General features: G+C 35.1%; 1 protein-coding gene across 1 annotated transcript; it reads left to right on the forward strand.

The window, feature by feature from the left end:
• The first annotated feature begins 5,813 nt into the window (after positions 1-5,813).
• Positions 5,814-16,298, forward strand: LOC138335381 (uncharacterized). The gene is made up of 4 exons (XM_069284439.1): positions 5,814-5,995; positions 8,276-8,981; positions 11,883-13,475; positions 15,042-16,298. Exons 1-4 carry the CDS (start codon positions 5,828-5,830, stop codon positions 15,251-15,253), a joined length of 2,679 nt encoding a protein of 892 aa, XP_069140540.1. The 5' UTR covers positions 5,814-5,827; the 3' UTR covers positions 15,254-16,298.
• Positions 16,299-22,106: the final 5,808 nt, after the last annotated feature.

Consider the following 22,106-nt stretch of genomic DNA (forward strand, 5'->3'; position numbering starts at 1 on the left):
AGGAAAATTTTCTTGGAGAAAAAACAGGTAAACATATTTATGAAATTCTTCGACAATAGTTTGTTTTACAAGTGCATATATAATGTATACTTTTCATTAAATGACAATTCAAGCTTGCTACACGGATTTTTATCACTGGAAAAAAATTACATAACTCTATAAAAAGACGTAGCTAGATTATATATAATTACTTATAATTAAGTTGTGGGTTTTATTAGTTAAACGTCCTTCATATTAACAGCAGTGCCATGTAAGAACATTCCCAGTTTGTTGGTGGAGGAAAACCGGAGTACCCGGAGAAAAACCACCGTCCAACGGTTATTACCTTTACATTATATAATTACTTATAAATAAGTTTTGGGTTTTATTAGTTAAACGTCCTTCATATTAACAGCAGAGTCATGTAAGAACATTCCCTGTTTGTTGGTGGGGGGAAGCCGGAGTACCCGTAGAAAAACCACCGTCCAACGGTCAGTACCTGGCAATTTACTGACTCACATGAGATTGGAACACGCGACCCAGAGTTGGAGGGCCTGTGGTGATATATTAAAAAAGCTGTTATATCGTTATATATGTACAGTCGGTAGATTTTGTATTTACATTTCATCACAGTATTCAAGAAATGTGAAACAGTGCCCTCGTAAACAGCGTCATTAGCAATACTTTTAAGAGTTCAAAAAAGAAGTCGATTCTGATCCACCCAAATTCTTTCCAATCGTTAATTCACACTGGCAGACCAATGATTCTCGTGACTTTTAATTCTTTGTCAGACGGAGATAATACACTGTATGGATGGGGATCATACACTGTATAGACGGGGATCATACACGCCCCCGAATCAGACAAGAAACTTCGGCAAAAAAAAAAAAAAATATATATATATATACATATATATATAAAAAAGCCAGATAATATAGGCAGGTTTAGCGGACTAGTATCAGGTTAGTAGAAATCGTATCAGGTTTGGACGATAGAGTTATCGTTCTTTGCCCCTAACGTCATTAGCAACAAGATGGCGGTCAAGTAACGCTTCGCGACGACGGCACTCAAAAAGATGGAGACAAAATGTTTGAATGATAGCACTGATGACCATTTTCAAAGCAAACCGAAATCGGCAACACTTATTTAGGATTATTTAACAGAAATGGACTATGACAACGTATTCCAGTCTTCAATGAGGTGAAAATTGTTTAAGTTTTGAGTCGTTTTGGTTTCCATACTCAGTACATAATGCATTTTGCAGTTACTTCATTGAAAGGGTCTTCGACAGGATAAATTCGTTACACAGTTTGTTAGTGACCTAATACGGAAAAAAAATATTGGGTCTAAAATAAACTTGTATCGGGCGAGGCGATGTTGCGAAGAGTATGGTCGGAAATCATACACTTTATGGACGGAGATCATACACTGTATGGACGGAGATCATACACTGTATGGACGGAGATCATACACTGTATGGACGGAAATCATACACTGTATGGACGGAGATCATACACTGTATGGACGGAGATCATACACTGTATGGACGGAGATCATACACTTTATGGACGGAAATTATACACTGTATGGACGGAGATCATACACTGTATGGACGGAGATCATACACTTTATGGACGGAATCATACACTGTATGGACGGAGATCATACACTGTATGGACGGAGATCATACACTGTATGGACGGAATCATACACTTATGGACGGAGATCATACACTGTATGGACGGAGATCATACACTGTATGGACGGAGATCATACACTTATGGACGGAGATCATACACTGTATGGACGGAGATCATACACTGTATGGACGGAGATCATACACTGTATGGACGGAGATCATACACTTTATGGACGGAAATTATACACTGTATGGACGGAGATCATACACTGTATGGACGGAGATCATACACTATATATGGACGGAAATTATACACTGTATGGACGGAGATCATACACTGTATGGACGGAGATCATACACTTTATGGACGGAAATTATACACTGTATGGACGGAGATCATACACTGTATGGGCGGAGATTATACACTGTATATATGGACGGATTTCATACACTGTATGGACGGAGATCATACACTGTATGATTATGATTGAGTGCTAATTTCTTTGTTGATGTACAACATAATGATATATGACAGCTCAACTAAAGGATTGGCTTCAACATGACCTCATGATTTCTGTAGATAACCGTTCTGCACATATTAGCCCAATCAAGTGACCATGCGCCATTTTTTATCACATCACAAGGCTAGCTCGCTATTAGTTGGTACTGTACATGGTTATATGAAGAATGTGATTTATGACCGGTATACAGTGTATATCACCCTCGATACTCCATTGGTTCCGATCACTTACCATCTGTACACCCCTGGAATATCTCAAAAGAGCCGTATAACGGTACACTGTGGTTGGCTGTCTGACTTTGATGTTGGTCGTCGCTCTTCCTGTAGTCTTCAAAGGCTTGTGATTGGTCAAAGTGTTCCGCTGAGCTGCCTTCAATTGTTCTATGAGATAGTCCAGGGGTGTAGAGATCGTAAGTGATCGGAACCCCTGGTAGTATCGAGGATGAGTGTGTATGAAGACTCCTATGAAGCCAGAAAGGCCATTGAAAAGAAGTATTGAGTTATCTTTTATATACATATATATGTGTTCTATGTACTCTGAAAATCTCCATCAGAAATAAAACTAATGTGAAAATTTGGAAAAATAAAATTATAACTTTATCCAATCTAATTAAAATTAGACTTGTAATTCCGCTCCACTACGATACTCTACGTTACGCTCCATTGAACTTTATCTGGCACAAACCCCACTAGTATAACTAATTATAAACAATCAAAGCTGTAATTGTGTTATAAGCTTGTTATATATATATATAACCAGAATCACAATGTATCTACATTTTGTACGTCCTGACAGACTTAGCTCGTTGACGAAGCTACAAACGTACGTCCTTGCATATATATCTGATATATGCACCTTCAGAAACATTTCTGTTACCACGGAGAATGTCAAATCAATAACATCAATTACACCGGATTTATATTTAATTTTTTCATAAAACATGGAATACTATACACACTACATTGTATGTACTTGAATAAACATTATTTACATTTGTATGCACTAATATAATTAGATTACAGTAGCTTGTTCAGGGGAAATTAGTTTATAAATCCTTTAAAGCGAAAACAAAACAGAGGAAAATAAGCCAAATTAACAGGCTGCTGACATGTCCGAACAGGGTTATGTCCCTGGATACCAGACGTGGAAATCCCAAAATATTATTTTAGGACATGTTGTAACAACCGGGGAATCCCCCATTTCGCCGACAGAGCAAATAATTAACATATTTTGCTTATTGCTGTCATTTCACGACCCTCAATTGCACCTTTTATACACATAACAATTGTCAAAGCTATGCAATGCATAATCGATATCGATTTTCGCAATATTAGTATGATTTGTCCGTTTTCCATTGGTTGACATTAATATCGGTAAGGGTATATAGTGGGGAAACCCCATCACGTGGTCTAGAGATTTACATTCGGAACTCCTCGTACTTTATACCATATTTACACTTATCAGGAACTCGTCCCAAAGTAGGACCTCACCAATATCTTCCAAAGTCCTTTATATCTCCACTTGCATATATACAAAACATTTCTTCACTTGCATATAGGCCTATAGTTAGGCAATTGTATCTTATAGATAATACACTTAATTTTTGTGTGGTTTCCGAAACAGAAATGAACTGAAAAGTTGTTCACTATGGTATTACATGTAATTATATAAAGCTACAATATTAAGAATTAAAAAAAAATGTATACACATATATATATACATGTTTACATATATATACACATTTTCTTTTTGATGACGCTGTTAGCTAAGCACAAGGACCCGGGACTGTTTCGTCAGTAAACTAAGCATGAACAATTTGATATGCTACTCGCCCAAAGGCTCGTGGCATATCAGATTTTTAACGAGTTTGATAAATTTCATATCACATAGCCAGTCATGTAAGATCCTCTATTTAGTTTGTATATTTTCATATCGTAAAATAAGAAATATTGACTGAAATTTAAAATATTTCATACACCGGTCAACTCCTATTTCCCAACATTCATGGGAAATATGGAACTACTAGAAAACGTCACTTGAAAAAATACATTTAAATTACAACATACATGTACATTTTGTATAAAGCATATCGTCTCGATCGCTATTTCCATATATTTTTTTAAGAAATTTTTTTTTTAGAAACTTCATTACGCACTACTATGTAAAGATTGTCTAGAAGATGTGCTAAGGTATTTTTTAAATACAGTTTTAGTTTTCTTATAAAGTGGTCATTTTCATTCTTTTAAAAAATCATATAAATCATACTAATCGCGATAATAGTTTATAACAAGCCATGCTAAAATGTTTAAACTTTGTATTGATGCAGAAATATCACACGTTCAAACGGAATGTAATTAAAAGTAGTTAGCCAAGGGAAAATACCTATAAATCGTTCCTCTGCCTGTCAACAAAGACAAAGAAGTAGTTTGAAATCTCTGTATATCGCATTTGTTTCTGGTTTTACCTCCAAAGTCGGGAATCACGCTGGATTTAATAAAAATACAAACGAAGTAATTTAAGTCACGTGTGTATACCTCATTCATGCCATTGGCCGAAATATAGAATAGTATTATGGGTAACTAGTGAACACGTGATTGTGTGCTTACTTCTAAATATGGTGATAGTTTGCTTGCCATTTTTCTGGAAAAAAAATATTTATTTCAAAATAATTCAATTTTGCTGTAGCGAGCATTTTCATTGGCTTAAAAATTTACTTTATCAGGCCATAAATGAAAAAATGGCGTCGCCGTTTGTAACGTTGCTTATGATTGGCTGAGATGACGGCGTAATGATTTTATAGACAAAAGTTTTCCCAAAATGAATTTTGAACATTGAAGAGATTATCTTAATAAATTGAATTATAAGGATTAATTTGAATAGATTTTATATGCTATAGAGATATAACACAAAAATCTGAGTGTACTAATCCGAGTACACTCAGATTTTTGTGTTATATCTACATGCATCCTCAATACTCCAGGGGTTCCGATCAGATATGATCTCTACACCCCTGGACAATCTCGTAGTAAAACTTGAGGCAACAGAACAGGTAATTTAGTCCTTTGGTGTACATCAAAATAGCCGTATAACGGTACACTGTGGTTGACTGGGTAGTTTTGAAGTTGGGCGTCGCTCTCTCTGTAGTCTTCAAAGGTAATCTTTTCAGGTCTGTGATTGGTTCAGATCTGTTCACCTGAGCTGCCTTCATTTTTACTATGAGATAGTCCAGGGGTGTAGAGATCGTAAGTGATCGGAACCTCTGGTGTATCGAGGATGATCTACATGTAACATAAAACAAGGACGTATATGAGACTCGATAAGACAAGTATGCATAAAAAAAAAACTATTCAAGTTAATCTATTCAAGTTAATCCTTAAATATTTAACTGTTAGACTCCAAAAAAAGCGAAGATCGGCTACTCCCGGCTGCATTCGTAGAATTCTAAATTTATATTTACTTACTACGTTTAACTACAAAAAACGTGTGTTTTGTACCATTATCGGAGAAAAGCCCCGCGGATCTAGGTTTCATTAGCAACATTTGAAATCGCTAAGTCGCCCGCTAGCTTTTTGGGAAGCTAATACTAATTCGAGTTACCTCCCTTCGTTCACTCGACTATGGCGAGCTGAATGGGTCGAGCTAGTAATAGATACTCCAATTGGGGCGAGCTGACACAGGAGAGTTCCGAATGATCTCACATGCTACAAACAAAATGGACCCTATCATCGTAATATCAGACGATGAATGCACAGAGAGTGAGGAAAATGACGAAGAGAAGCCTGGACGTACAAGTGATACTCAAACACTCGATTTTGAGCGTGATATGGAACTGGCTATCAGACTCAGCTTGATGCAGGTATATTAGCAATCAAACATTGAAGATGAACTTTGAATGATAGATACGTAGATCTCAGGGGGTTACCTACCGAATAGATAGGCCCATCGATACATTAAAAGCCTACTTCAGAATCGTACTTAGACCTTCATAGGATCGGCGTATCGTCATGACCTGGTTTTATGATATTGTTATAAGGACTAACTCCACGCTTTGATGATTGATCTAGACTGCCCAGTCTTGAAATAGTCGATACAAATACCAGGGTTTTTTACAAGAGTACAGTAGCCTAGCAGGTATGACATTACCTATCTGTGTATCTATCAACACCTAGAAACCTACATAATTACCAACCCACTATTGAATTAATATACCTTGTCTGATACGAGTAAGAAAAAGTTGTAACTTTCATAAAACAAATTTCAATACCGATACTGCTTAAAATTATAATGTAAGACCATGATGTAAACTACCATAACATGAGAGTTGACTGGCATGGTCAGCCGTTTTTTTTTATCGGACATTACTTTACTGACTGTCGAAAAAACATGACGTAATGTTCCAATTAAAAAGTGTCTTGTCGTGCTATACCATTAACATTGTTGGAGTAGATGTAAACATGCATCATTGAACAATTACAAGGTACCCCGAACCTATAGATGCTCCACCGCCGACCCAACATAAACAATACTCATCATTTGAAGTACAATAATTGGTGTTTATACACGTAAATATGTCTAATTAACGCAAAATAGAATAATTCATTTTGCTTTTGATGCATGCACAATCAGGGTATAATTTGTAGTGCCACAGAATTTTTTTGGGACACAATTAATTGTTTTTAAATATTTTTTATCTTGAAGTAAAATTAGAAGCTCAAACTTTTCAATGGTGGTAATTATGTAAAGTAATTACATGTAAGTAACTTTTGTAATTGAAGAAAAATATTAAAATACTGATTAGTCTGTTCCTGTTTTTGATAGAGAAAAATATTGTTTGACAGCGGTGAAGCATATCTTACTTAAGCTTTAACATTAGATTTTAGAAAAACTTGTTTCAATTTTGATGTAAATTGTATCGAATTCGAAGATGAGTTATTTCCTGGAGGGGAAGTGCATGTGTACATGTATAACCCTGCATTACAGTGCATGGTCAATGCTTAATTAATTGATATAGCCACAGTATAAATGTATAATAATATTCCTCTCTTCTAGAGAGATTAATGTTGAACATCAGACAAAATATTCATGACCTAGCTACTCTGTGCTAACTCTATGGGTAGCATTTTGGGCATTTTGCTAATGGTAGACACTAATTGCTAAAATAAAAATAATCATTTAAGCATTTTTTGCTAAGCCATTTTTTTCGCTGAAGAAAGAAAATAGATTAGTAATTTCATTTTTTTCATTCTGAATACCTGAGCTATCAAATTCATGATTCAAGATGGAATTTAAAAGCCTGAACATTTGTCATTCCAAGTGTTACGCTGAAAAAATAAGGCCTGGTTATGGCCTTGAGGAATAGGGAGGGATATGTGGAGGAGTATGAAAATATCATGTTCTTTTTTTATTTTCTAAGTTTACTTTTAACAATTAAAAGCATTGCACATTTTGCCCTATGCGCTATTGTAGATATCACTCATATTTTTAGTAATTTTTAAAGGACAAAAAAGTGACTTTGTGGAACACTAGCTTTGTTCTAAAAACATTTCTTTTTTGCTAAAGAAAAAAGAAAGGTTTTAGCAACTTTTGCTAAGGTGTTTTCTGATCTAGAGCTACCAGAGCTACTGTAGTTATCAAGTCAGATCCCTGACCGAGGTCATACTTATAATATGTTTATATGTAAATCCTGCGATTTGTTATACATATTATAATTTACATTTTCATTCCAGTCCCACTATGTAACCTTACCAAGTGCAGCTGGCATTCATCAGTCAATGAACTGCCATTCACTTATTATCATTTTGGCACACATTAATTATTGTGCCAGCGATCACAGCATCTTCTAGATCTGAAATCCACGAGTCACAGCTCTACGTTTGTGACCGGGTCACTGACCGGGTCACAAACATAGAGCTGTGACTCGTGGGTTTCAGACGATGGTGATCACGTAAGATGTCAGTTATGACTTTGACAATAATGAATATCACAGAATGTTTTTATTCATTTTAAATGCAAAATCCCTTGGAATTTCATCACAAAATTGTTATCAATTATATATAAGCATTGAACGTCTTTCAGTCGGTATTCATAACCAATATAGCAAAGTATTAAGTGATAGTTTCATTTTACATTATTACAGCGTAATAATAAGCCTGGGTCATCAAGTTCAGCATCACATTCAGAAAACCCTGGATCATCAAGTTCAGAAGTGCAGTCAGAAAAGCCCTCCAACTCCAAGAAGGCTTCAATGCACAACAGATCATGGTGCAAAATACGTCCAAAATTGAAGAGAATGAAGCAAGGATCAGAGAGCCCCAATCAACAGATTTGTATTGAGGACTCAGACGAGCTGCCAGACCTGAACAGCGATGAGGAATGTATTTATGTAAAAGTGTTTGAGGGAAAAATAAACAAGGATAGTGACTGTAAGGTAGTTGAGGAAGATATGCACAATGATAGCGACTGCAAAGTGGTTGATGGGGAAATAAACAACGATAGTGACTGTATGATCGTTGATGAAACAGATACAGAATCAATTAGTGGCTCAAACACAGTCCAACCAATGAGTATTGAACCAACAACATCCACGTTTAGTTCATCAAACAAACCTGACGGTTCAAAAACATCAGAATCCACTCAAGCTGAGGAAGCCAAAAGCAGTAAAAGTGGAAGAAAAATTCCTTTTCTTTCGTCTGAAGGATGCGCCAGATTGTCACGGATCCTTAAAACTGTCCGTCATAAGAACTTACAGAAATCAAAAAGTGTGGAAGAAAAGAGTAAAGAAGAAAATAGTCCTTCGTGTACTCCTGAGACATGGCCCTTCACAATAGAGCGACATTTCTCTGGTAAGATTTTCACGTCCTTCAGATCATCAAGGAATAATTTTATAATAAATCTTCTAAATTATATTACATACAGGTACAAAAGACTAATCATTATATTTCTCAGAGTAGTTATTAAAGCTGCAACATTTAATTTTTTACCTGGAAATTGAGGGTGTGCAAATGTGCCTTACTTCATCTTTGCATATATTGCAGATTTATCTCCCTTGCAGGAAGTTATCCATTGTGGCGTCATTATTTTATGAGTGAAGTTTTGTTTTCTCTGAAAAGTATGATGTTGCGCTCACAAGCACAGGCCGTTATAATGATCAATACCTACCTACGAGGGCAGATAACAATGTCATGTGGATATATATACAGAATACTGAGATGTGGCATATATACTAGCTATAGTTGGACAGAAACTGAAATCAAGCTTGAGTTTGAAAATTTTTTTAAGTGACAACAAGCTTGAAGAACTGAATGTATTTTCTATATGTTATATTTAGTGCGCTTTCGCGTATGGTCCGTATGACTATTCGCAGGTCTTGAATAAGCAGTGCGACACGATCGTTGGCATGCGCGCGCAGAAAAGGCACATGTGAGTGAGAGCGATGAGCAATGAATGTGACGTAACGTGTATGTCAATCATATTTGTGTCCTTATATGGTATTATTCTATTGTCTACGTCAAGTGAATGTTTGGTAGTTTATTTGGGGTATTGGTCACTTAGGGTTTGGATGACCAAGCGGCAACATCGATCTCTAGATGAACTGATTGCAGAAGCATAGGGGATTATAACCAAATAAATAATTTTGTGTAAAACAATTGGTTCAAGCTCATTGGATGACGGTCCGGTGAAACCCTCTTCACACTGAAGAGTGTATTTCAATGATAAATTGATACTCGACAATAGCATCAATGTCTTCCTTGTGAAACCCAGAGCTACTACAATGTCACCAATAGAATTTATTTGTGTAATTGGCAAAATGTATTTATAAGATAGATCAGCTAAGGAATTATAAAGGGGTTTTGTTTTATCATCTCTTTGGAGAGGCGATACAATTTCAGGGGGTACTTTATAAACAATCTGTATGATATCTAATATGTAATTTAGCCCAAATCAGGCGGTACCACAGCCAGGTTAGAAACCTGCAAAAAGTACTGTGTACCGCCCGATATTGAAACCCTGGGAATAATGTTTTTATATGGAATACTGCAGTATAAAAGCTGAAACTTGATTGCATGTGCCACACATTTACATCTGGCCGTACACTTCTAATCAAAGGTCATTACATATATAATTAACAGAGCTTTCTGTGACATCTTATGAATTGGTTTTGTTTTTAAACCGTTCAAGCTTGTTTAAAAAAAATATAGTTTATTTTTACAGATAGGATTGTCAAGCCATATATGTTTGTATATAATCATATTTGTTGTTTTTTTAATTCAAAATTCAAATAAATATCTACTTTTGAACACACTTTTTAGCTTCAAATGGGGAATTTTTAAATCTTCAGGGGAATTTTAGGACAGAGGGGAATTCATTCCTTGAGGGGAAATTTACCCATAAACGGTAATAAATCAGAGCTAGATTGATCCCAGAAACTTACAACTTCAAATTCTACTGAACAGTTAAATTTCCAGCTTGTATATACAATGCATGCGGAAGAAAAGTTGAGCATTTTCACTTGTTTTCAGTCTATTTGACTCTTTAGTTTTTTGCTGCTACAGTATACTTTGAGTCTTTGACTGTGATAATTATAGGACCTTTAACTAATTAAACTTATTAAACCAAATGTTATTAATTATATAAGCTGTCCTTCATGATCTATAATATGTATCCTAGCTAAAATTACAGTGATTTTTCTCCTTATATAACTGGGGTCGTTTACGGTAAACGACCCCATTCCCAATGCCAAACCCCCCTATATTTTTCCCAATTACAATGAAAAATTCCCAAATTGAATTGCTGAGAATAAAAAAAAAGCTGTCCTGATAAAAGATTTTTTGCTGATGCAATACAGGTCCATGTAAAAACAGCATGTAACATCAAATAAAACAGTTATACAATACCCATGGTATTTCAATACCTATAACAGCTTTTGTTCAGTAATGGGTAACTTTTCCCTAAAACCGCTCTTTTCGCGATTAGTAATTCCCAATTCATGTCAAAAACTTTTTCCCCAAAAATACCCTGATCGATGAAAAATCACTGAATTATATACCCAGAAATGCCGTATTTATACAAGTCCCTTTGTTTTCCTCAAATCACGATATTGAATCATAGTAATATGCTATTTATAGCCCAGTGGGCCGGCCGGGAGTCAGATACAGGATATCCTGTACTGTAGCTAGCAAGGGCCAGGGACAATATCCTACAATAATAGGAAGTTTTTACTTCACTCCATGTATACGTATTTGTAGCGTAGTCTGAGGTATATGGGCCTCTTGTATTATAATAAAGCTGAAGAGTATGTTATATATTTATCAATTATGAACTTTTGTTGTGGCCTATATGGTGTTATAACGCATTGGTAGAATTAAAATTTTAAATAATGACTGAGGGCGTGTAGTCTGAGTTCATTATTTTAGATTCTACCAAGGCGTTACAAACACACCATACAGACCAAATCAAAGGTCCTTAATTTCTATATTAGATATATGTAGTTCTTTGGACAAATTATGTGAAAAGAATTATCTGATTTATATATTGATGACAGGAAGACTGATGGCTACAGGATGTCACCCTGATGAACTCAAAGTGGGTAAGTAATGACGTCATAGAAGGTATATTTACTTGATGTTCTAAAAATGGAAACACCGAGTCAATATGCTTTATATTGAACATCACATGACCATGTATTAGCCAATGAGAAAAGTCAGAGCATATCTAATATTCTAATGTATCAATTTGTTTTACAGACATTCTGAGTGGGAATTCACCAAAGGGAAGAAGTGATGAGAAAAGGTCACCAGAGACAGTTCAGGCTCCGGCTTCCCCGACTCTCTCTGTCAACATTCCTTCTGAGTCATTCCGACCAATCAAATGTAGTCCAATTCTAGAACATCATGGTATTGAGCCACAAAGTGCATTCTCTGATTACTTACCAGCTACATCAACACCTGTAACTTCTAGATCGCCAACACCATCAAAACGGCTCAAGTTATGCAGATCTATTGGTGCTAAACCAACTGAAGTGAAAAACCCTTTTGAAATTGTGAACATGAGGTTAGGAAAATCTGTAGAGTTCACGATTCCAAAACGTCGGACTTTGAGACTATCAGGTGATACTCTGACAGCATCTTCTAATCCGTCAGATATGAGGAGGTTTTTCGAACCCATTCCGTCCTCTAGTCAGGACGTGACAGCATTAACTGTAAATACACTGAAAAACTGGCAAAACAACAAACCGTTCAATGCAGAGTTCCCATCCAAAGACAGCACTGAAGATTCCTTGTCCCTCAAGTTATCTAGAATGCATGTGGATGCAATAGGCATTAACTTCGAGGAAGAGGGATCCTATTGCCTCCGTCAGGCTTTAAAATTCACACATGACTTTTCGCTGAAATACATTCCCACAGTAGACATTGTTAGGCAGCTACTTTACAAAGGTATTATTGAGAATAGTGAGCTCGACCTACTGTTCAGTTCCCACAGAACGCTGCGGTGGATCCAACAACGATACCCAGATACAGTTCAGATTGACTGGGACATGCTCAAACAGGTGATGGATAGTGTTAACTTTGGTGTTGGCTTCGTACAGCAAGACGTAGTCGTCCTTCTCAGAACGAGCCTTTTCCTGCAACTGACTGTTGCATGCTATGAGGACGACTTGTACAATCGGGATGTGGTCGACCCGAAAGGCCTGCGACAGTCAATGGCGTACAAAAGTCTGACATTTGAGAACTCTTCATACACAGGAGGTGTTAAGCAACTAACCAACTGGATCGTATGCTGTTTAACCTACGGTGAGTTTCAAGAAGCACTTGACATTTCCTCTCCGTTTTTTCATGAGCAAAACCAAGACATTGACCAAAATCAAGATGTGATTTCACGACAGGAAGTTGGTAAAATTCTACCACTTCTACAGAAGCTGCTGAGGATTGCTGTAGAAATAAACCGAAGCTGCTCTGACTGTGCTCGTTACTGTGCTTCAGAGCTCATGAAGAGCTTCGTTTACCTAAGTCAGGGGTATAAAAAACTACTGCTACAGACGATGGAGTCTAGTTTACTACAATTCAAACTGCTTTCCATGATGCTAGAGAATCACTGTGATTGTGACAGCTTCTCCTACTATGAATTCCCGTCTAGTGTTGGAGAGGTCGTCGAGAACCTACTGCTGGCCCACCCCCCAAGGATGATGAACACCCCTCCCACCACCCCCCAGTCTGAGGAGGAGGAGGGGGGTGGGGATAGGGCCGGGCGGTTCACTGCCAAGGTGTCATCAGTAGCTTTAGAAGAATTGGCAATGCTTGAGTATTACACTGTAAAAAGCTTTTTGCAATGCTCAAAAGGTAAGTTTGTTTCTTAGGTAGTCAGTCATACTGCGGTCTAACTCATAACTTTCAGTAGATGTCAAATCCGTGATTTTCTTACTCGGTAATTTCAGAGGCCTGTAATTTTTCAATTGGAAAAAAATATTTATCTTATTAATTTCTTTAGATATGTATACCGTATTCAACCCAATAAGCGCTCCTCCCCCTTTTTGAGGCCTCAATTTCAATTGCCAAGGCATAAATAAGGACCAAAACTACATAAAACGGTATAAATTTGCAATAATTTTCACTTATTAGCACCTTTTCATTTTTATCAAATTTTTAATTGGGTCAAATACGGTATGTTAGAGATTTTTTCTTTATTTGGGAAAATTTTACATCAAATTGGGAAAACAAAGCAAAATTTCTAGGGAAGAGGCCTTTATTCGGCCCCCCCCCCCCCCCCCCCCCCCCCCTCCCATAAAAAAAAACTTAAAAAAAATCACTGGTCACATACAATGTTTTAACTATAATTTCTCGGAAATTCAAAAATTAAAATGGATGCAACGTCCTCTACATTCTTAAATCTCATAAGGTTCACTGTATTTAGTAAATATGTACCTGTAATTAATATCAATTTACACTATATACTCTATTTGACCCAATAAGTGCCCAGGGCACTTAAAAATTGAAACAATTATTTATATATCTTAAGTGCTATCAAATGGGCACTTTTTTAATTTTTAGTTGAACCAAAGTTGGACAAGCTTACTATATATAACCTTTCGTAAATTATTGCACAAGGTAAGTTGTGACTGAATTCGCATAGAAATCATTTTTACATTAATGTCATTTTGATGTAAATGCCAGGGTCTAAAAGATGGCGGTGGGGGTTGGGGGAGGGCACTTATTGAATTGGGTGAAATACGGAAATTAAGTATTGTTCTACATATCCTGACATTGAATCATGTACTAATGTTGAGCATATATATCATATGTTTCCTATTTCTACTCTGACTTAAATTCTCATAAATCTTTTCATTTTATTGAATTACATTTCATTTTTGTCTACTTTTCTGCATCCTTGATACTCCAATGGTTACTATCACTGGCTTTATATAACACCTGGGGTATCAAAGATGCCATACTGGTGAATTTGCCTTGATTTTCACCTGCAAAAGCTGAAGCTCCCTAGCCTCTGTATACGTAATATAACACGGTTATAATGACCTTGTTTTGACACATTTACATGTAATTAGCCTGAATTATAATTAAGAAGTATTGGTTTTCTTATCGATTTCTTTTGCTAATTGATTCATGTGTTATTTTGTAGAATAATCTTATGAAAGGCAAGTCAATATTAAGCGCCCACTGAGTTGCTATTTTTAGGGCATATGTGCTCTTATCGGTTCAAATATGGTGAAAAATACTATAACCATATAGAGATATTCTCTATTTATTTCTTCTTTTCGTTTGAAATCCAATTGGCTGAATTTAGCATGTCAGTCATCACTTCTTATATGATGTAATTAGCAGGTTTATCTAGATCTGTTAACAAGAGTCAGTATAATGTATTCAATAAAAACATTGTATTTCTTACTCCAGCAAAGAGCCACATCCCATTGAGAAGAAGAACTCGATTGCCGTCTAAAGAATTCGGCAGCCTGTCCCAAGAAAGTTTGAAAGACATAGAGAGATTACCCTGTTATATAGAGAAACTTCGTGAGCACTACCTGAAACTTGCCATTGACCTAACACCAGATACAGAAAAGTACTTGTGGATGATGCTTTGTTTGAAGGACGTGTCAGTTAGGTAGCGCTAATTACAGATTGACACGTCAGTTCATCGTCACTAGTTACTGATGATGCTTTATATAAAGGATGTGTCAGTTAGGAGTCGCTAGTTACAAATGATGCTTTGTTTGAAGGATGTGTCTGTTCGGCTTCACTAGTCATGGATGATGCTCTGTTTAAAGGATGTGTCAGTTCAGTGTCGCTAGTTACAGATCAAATAGATGGACATGTTAGTTAAACGTCACTAGTTACAGATGATGATTTGTTTGAATGAAGTGTCAGTAAGGTGTCGCAAGTTACAGATGGACACGTCAGTTAAGTGTGACTAGTTACGGATGATGCTTTCTCTAAAGGATACGTCAGTTAAGTGTCACTAATTACGGATGGACACATCATGGCACAGCGTCACTAGTTACGGATAGACACATCAGCTCAGCGTCACTAAATACAAATGATGCTGTGTTTGAGAAGTACGCATCTGTTATTAACACTCATTAGTCATTTAAATATTGTCGTTGATGTCATATACTGTATTTGCATATTACAGAGTTATCTACCCTTGCAGGTAGATATTGATTGTGACGACATGTGCTTGTGAGTGTAACGTTATACTTTTCTGAGAAACCAACGTGAATTGCGCTCAAAAACTAATGATGTCACAATCAATACCTACTCACAACGGAGCTAACTCTGTATTATATGCAAAGATGAAATATGGCAAGTTTTTATGACATTGTGATATTCGCGAAACAATCATTATATTTATGTTTTAATGACTGCCAGTCTGGCTTCATGAAAATCATCAATGATTTATTGACATTGGATTAATTAAAAGACATTCAAGAAATCAGTGTTGAAAATATAACGGATCAATGACATTGGTTTGAAGTGCTACACATGTACATTGGATTTAAGTGCAAGACATTAATTTAAGTTTAAATACAAATCATGTTGACTTTGAATACAAGACATTAATTTTGATTACATAGGTTTTGAATATAAACAAGACATTGATTTTGATTACAAGATGTTGATTTTGAATACAAACCATTGATTTTGAATATACAACATTGTTTGTTTTTGTATTTGCTTATTGATTTATTTATTTATTGATTGATTTATATTTATTTCCAATTTAATATATCATAAAATGCACTAAAAGATTGGATAACGTTATACAATATACAGTGGACCTTAAAGATGCTCCACTGCAGACAGACCATAAACGATACTCATTATTTGAATTTGTGTTTAATCGTGTATATATATGTCTAATTAACACAAAAAATAATATAAAATAATTTATTTTGCTTTTGGTGCATGCACAATCAGAACTTCATTCTATATAGAACATAGTGCCACAGAATTTTTTTCGGGGTGCAATTAATTATTTCTAATATTTTTGTCTTTAAGTAAAATAAGAAGCTCAAACTTTCCAATGGTGGTAATGGTGTAGAGTAACTTTTGTAACTGAAGAAAAATTCCAAATCGTCTGATCCTGTTTTTGATAGTGAAAAAATACCATTTGTCAGCGGTGGAGTATCTTTAAAGATACTCCACCGGTGACAAATGGCATTTTTGTGCTATCAAAACCAGGAGCAGACGATTTAGTACTTTTCTTCAGTTACAAAAGTTACTTACTTTATCGAGTTTACTTGAAAGCAAAAGTTTTTTCATACTTTTACTGTTACATTACCATATTATTATTTGTGCCACACAATTTTGATCTGATGAATAAAAAACAATTTATGGCTGTGAGGCCATCTAATATATTACAGTTTTGAATCCCCATTTCAAAAATTTTGAATTTTTTTCGCAAAATTTAATTTTATGGTGAAGGGCCCTTGTTGTGCATAATTGCATTTTGGGACAATTGGTTAACAAGATGACAGTGAGGCAAATATTTTGAGATTTTGATAAAAATTTTTATGGCTATTTCTCTGATAACTGAAGACATCTGTTTTGTGTTCGTATAAGACATTATGCCCCTAAGTGACCTAGTTGTGCATATTGCATTTTGGGACCGATCGTTGTTTAACAAGATGGTTTCGGCAAACTTTTACATTTTCGTTATTCAAAGTTTGTTATCACTATTTCTCAGAAAGTACTGAAGGGATCTGTCTCAAAATTCATATGTAGGTTCCCCTAGGGGCCCTAGTTGTGCATATTGTGATTTTGGGACCGATCGGTCAACAAAATTGCTGTCTGGCAGCCATCTTGGATTTTTATATTCAAAGTTTGTTATCGCTATTTCTCAGAAAGTATTGAATGGATCTTTCTCAATTTCACATGTAGGTTCCCCTAGGGCCCTAGTTGTGCATATTGTGATTTGGGACCGATTGATCAACAAGATGGCCGCCAAGGAGTCATCTTGGATTTTGATAGTTGAAGTTTGCTACCGCTTTTTCTCAAAAGGTACTGAAGCGATCTGTCTCAAATTTTATATGTACAGTTTAAAAAGTAGAGAAAAGATCCATCTTTCCTTTGTCAGATATAGATCATTCTTTGGTGGGCGCCAAGATCCCTCTGGGATCTCTTGTTTTGGGATGCAATTAATTATTTCTAATATTTTTGTCTTTAATAAAATTAGAAGCTCAAACTTTCCAATGGTGGTAATGGTGTAAAGTAACTTTTGTAACTGAAGAAAAATTCCAAATCGTCTGATCCTGTTTTTGATAGTGAAAAAGTACCATTTGTCAGCGGTGGAGCATCTTTAAAGATACTCCACCGGTGACAAATGGCATTTTTTCGCTATCAAAACCAGAAGCAGACGATTTAGTATTTTTCTTCAGTTACAAATGTTACTTACTTTACACCATTACCACAAATGAAAAGTTTGAGCTTCTAATTTTACTTAAAGACAAAAATATTTTGAAAAATGATTGATTGCATCCTGAATAAAAATCTGTGGCACTATGTCCTATAGAGAATAAAGTATTGATAGCGTGTGTACCAAAAGCAAAATAAAGTATTCCATATTACTTTTATGTTAATTAGACATATATATATACACGATTAAACACCAATCATTGTTATATTGATGAATATTATTTATGCTCTGTCGGCGGTCGAGCATCTTTAACAGAAAATAGTAGATAAATAAAAATAACCAATAGTAACTTTTGTTACATTTTTCGCAGTGAAATATAAGGTTTTATGATGAAGATGTTTTCAGTCACTTTTGACCAATTGGGATGCAGCATTGACAGTGAAATATCATTTTGAGTGTAACGTCATTAGTTTTGTCCAAAAAAATGACGTAATATTTTTGTGTAGAAATAAGACGTTATGCGACGAAGTCTCAAGTGACCTATATGTATTCTAATCGCCTTTTGTCCGTCGTGTGTTCGTAAACAATTTACATTTACGACTTTTTCTCAAAAACTGCTGAAGCAATTTCAATGAAATTTTGCACAAACCTTCTTAGGCATAAGGCCAATCAAAATTGTGAATTATATGACCCCCAACCCCAGGGGCTGTGGGAGGGGCCAAAAGGGATAAAATTGACTAAAATTTCAAAAATCTTCTTCTCCACTCACAGATGTGGTAGAATCAAATACTCTTCATATATAGAAAGGTCTCAAGGCCCCCTACAAAAATTGTGAATTATATGACCCTGGGGTCTTAGGTTTCTCCCATGGGGAGAGTGTAAGTTTACTTTAGTTTATATAGTGAAAACACATTTGGGAGCATTATTTGGTCATTTATAATAGAAAATTAGTCAAATGTTGTCAAAATTATCCCTATCAGATGGCCATTGAATCTCATTAACAAATTTTCCATAACTGAACCCAAGGGGCCTTAGAGGCGCGGCCAAAAGGGATCAAATAGGCTAAAACTTCAAAAATCTTCTTCTGAATTCACAGATTTGATGGAACCAGATACTCTTCATAGATTGGAAGGTCTTAAGGCCCTTTAAAAAAATTGTGAATTTCATAGCCCTTGGATCTCAGATTTTCCCCTGGGGAGGGGGCCAAATTTACAATAGTTTATAAAGGAAAAATAAATTTATGAACATTATTTGCTTTGTTTCCATAGGAAATCAGTCAGGCCAGAGGGGCATGCAGGGCCAAAAGGGGTCAAATAAAAATGGCTAACTTTTCAAAAAATTTCTTCTGAATTCACAGATTCGATGAAACCAAATACTCTTCATAGATTGAAAGGTCTTATGGCCCTTTACAAAATGATTGAATTTTATAGCCCTGGGATCTCAGATTTTCCCAATCGGGAGGGAGTCAAATTTACTCTAGTTTATATAGGAAAAACACATTAATGAACATTATTTGCTTAGTTTTAATAGGAAATGAGTCAAACTGGGAAAGAATTATAAGCCTGAAATAGCATTTTAACACTGCATATCCAAATTTGTCCTGGCTGACCCCCAGGGACCAGAGGGGCGGGGCCACAATGACCAAAAGGTGATGTTCAAGCTAATGTTAAAAGTCCCATAGAAACAGCCCACAGCCCGATTTTCTTGAAACTTTGCATATATTGAAAGTACTACTAGTTGTCCTTTTAAAATGACACTTCTTTTTCCTTTGTGATTTTAAAAAGGCCCAAAGGCCCTGAATTCTTTGTAGTCATGTTCATTAAAACTACCTGCACAAACATGCCAAAAAAGTTTAGCCTTTGTTAAATATTCTACATTTTTTATTCATAAATCATTTGAGCAGATCGTATACTTTATATTTCAGTCACTTCTTTTAGACTTTTAACAGAAAATTTTGTTTGAAATAATATTTTTTACGAAAAAGTAAATTTTTTTGGAAAAAACGAAAACGAAACATTGCTCTTTGTCATCTCATATCACCCTGTTACTGGTTTTGTCCACAATTTTACCTCCAATTAAAATACTCCCATGACATTTTCTGTCTATGTGTAAAGTAGTTTCAAAATTACAATCCGGAAAAACCGTTTTTGAGTGACTTAAAAAAGAGAGTGCATGTAGCAACGGACTACTTCTTTGTTAGTATACCTAGTTATACATTTCCAGTTTATGATTCCAGAGTCCGATATACGTGAAAATGAGAGTACAATAATAATTTAAGATGCTTAATATCATGGTTACACCTTTTAAAATATTGGTTGCCATGGTAACAAAACGGAGGCCTCTGATTGGCCGAAATTTAGATATTGTCAGAATTAAGTGAAAATTAGTATATAGGGGTTACGAGGTATGCTGAATAACATGGTATCACTTTCAAAATGATTGGTTGCCATGGAAACGAAATGGGGGCCTCTGATTGGTTGAAATTTAGATATTGTCAATTTTTATTAAAAATTGGTGTATATATATAGGGGTTATAAAATATGCTGATTAACATGGAATCACTTTTTAAAAGATTGGTTGCCATGGAAACAAAATGGAGGTCTCTGATTGGTTGAATTTTAGATATTATTAGATATAAGTGAAAATTGGTACATATGGGTTATGGGGTATGCCGAATGAAATAATAACAGTTTTAAATTCATTGTTGCCATTGTTTCGAAATAAAAGCCCTCTGATTGCTAAAAATCAAGATTGCAGCCTTTGTGGTGCTGGTATTATTTTTAAATTATACATATTTTATTTGAAAATCAAATATAACTCTGTTTCTCTCTATAATCATTTTTAATTCAATTTAAAACAGTTTTTATCTACATAAGAGAGATGGATAATCTTATTTGTACCTTTTGCGTTTAAGTTGCTGGAAAAAACCCACCTCTTTCCAATAATTATTTTACTTCTGATATGTAAAGAGAAACTATTTAGAGCATATCTAGTTGTTAGGTTTTTTTGTACTGTTTGGGAAAATGCTGGAATAAAATGCAATAATTTTAGAGTACATGTTAGTTAACAAAAAAAAATCTATCACTAACTGTTGTTTTATTATGGTGTCTATGATCAATTTTAAATTTATGGTCAACTAGGGCAAATATTGATTTTTTAGAAAATTCCCCTCGCTACATTTCAGCCAATGAAATGCTATTTTCCCGGATTTCGATTTTTTTTTAAAAAGCATCTGTTATAAGATTATACCTATAGCATGTTTTTGAAATGGTTTAAAAGTATGGACAAAATCGATAACATGCCAAATATTTCGAGCAAACCCAATATCCTCAATTTTTATCCTGACAAAAAATTGAGTTTTTTTGCTTCAAAATCAATTTGTCGTAAAAATAATTCGTAAATATCATTATAAATGGATATTAAATAAAGAATGAAGTATCTTTTATCATCAAAAATAATTAAAAAACTAAAAATATGTTCAAAAGATGGACACAAGGGGTCCCCTTGCCACATACCCAAAGTAATTTTAGAAAATATCATTTCAGGCCCTTTATGCCTTTTTAAAACATACAAAAGAATTAAAAAGCACATAAAAAGTAGTTATATACCTAGACCTTTAACACTGCAAAATTTGAAAAAAATTCGACGCGTGGGCGGATTTTGTAACCCCACCTTTCAAAAATCTTCTTCTGAATTCACAGGTTTGATGGAACCAAATAATCTTCATAGATTAAAAAGTGAAATTTATAAAATCACTGACATTGAATGACTTCTAGTTTGGTTTTGTTGTTAAATGTTGGCAAAGCAAATAGGAATTTTAAGCATAAGGTTTGGTAACATAATAACATATTACACTTACTATCAAAATGAAAACAAAAATAAAATTTCTAATACGAAGGTTTAACTTAAAAGTTTATTCTAGTTCTTAAATACCTTTTACAGATTTGAACCAACTTTGCAATGTCTTTTTTAATTTCTGTATCAGCACTCAGGTGGCCATCAAGGCCTCTCAGGCCTCTTGTTCTTGTTGAATACCAGTTATATTTCATCTTGTGAGGTGGAAACTTTAATATTTTTTCGGAGTTGCCTTCAGACAGGCTTTAAAT

Source organism: Argopecten irradians, chromosome 11 (genome assembly GCF_041381155.1).
Source record: "Argopecten irradians isolate NY chromosome 11, Ai_NY, whole genome shotgun sequence".
Classification (NCBI taxonomy): Eukaryota; Metazoa; Mollusca; class Bivalvia; order Pectinida; family Pectinidae; genus Argopecten; species Argopecten irradians.

What these genes read in the sequence shown, in the direction of transcription:
- LOC138335381 (XM_069284439.1), top strand. Translation starts at nt 5,828, where the DNA reads ATGATCTCACATGCTACAAACAAAATGGACCCTATCATCGTAATATCA. An exon ending in AATAGAGCGACATTTCTCTG is followed by an intron (nt 8,982 to 11,882) that starts GTAAGATTTTCA and finishes TTTGTTTTACAG; the next exon opens with ACATTCTGAGTGGGAATTCA. An exon ending in CTTTTTGCAATGCTCAAAAG is followed by an intron (nt 13,476 to 15,041) that starts GTAAGTTTGTTT and finishes TTCTTACTCCAG; the next exon opens with CAAAGAGCCACATCCCATTG.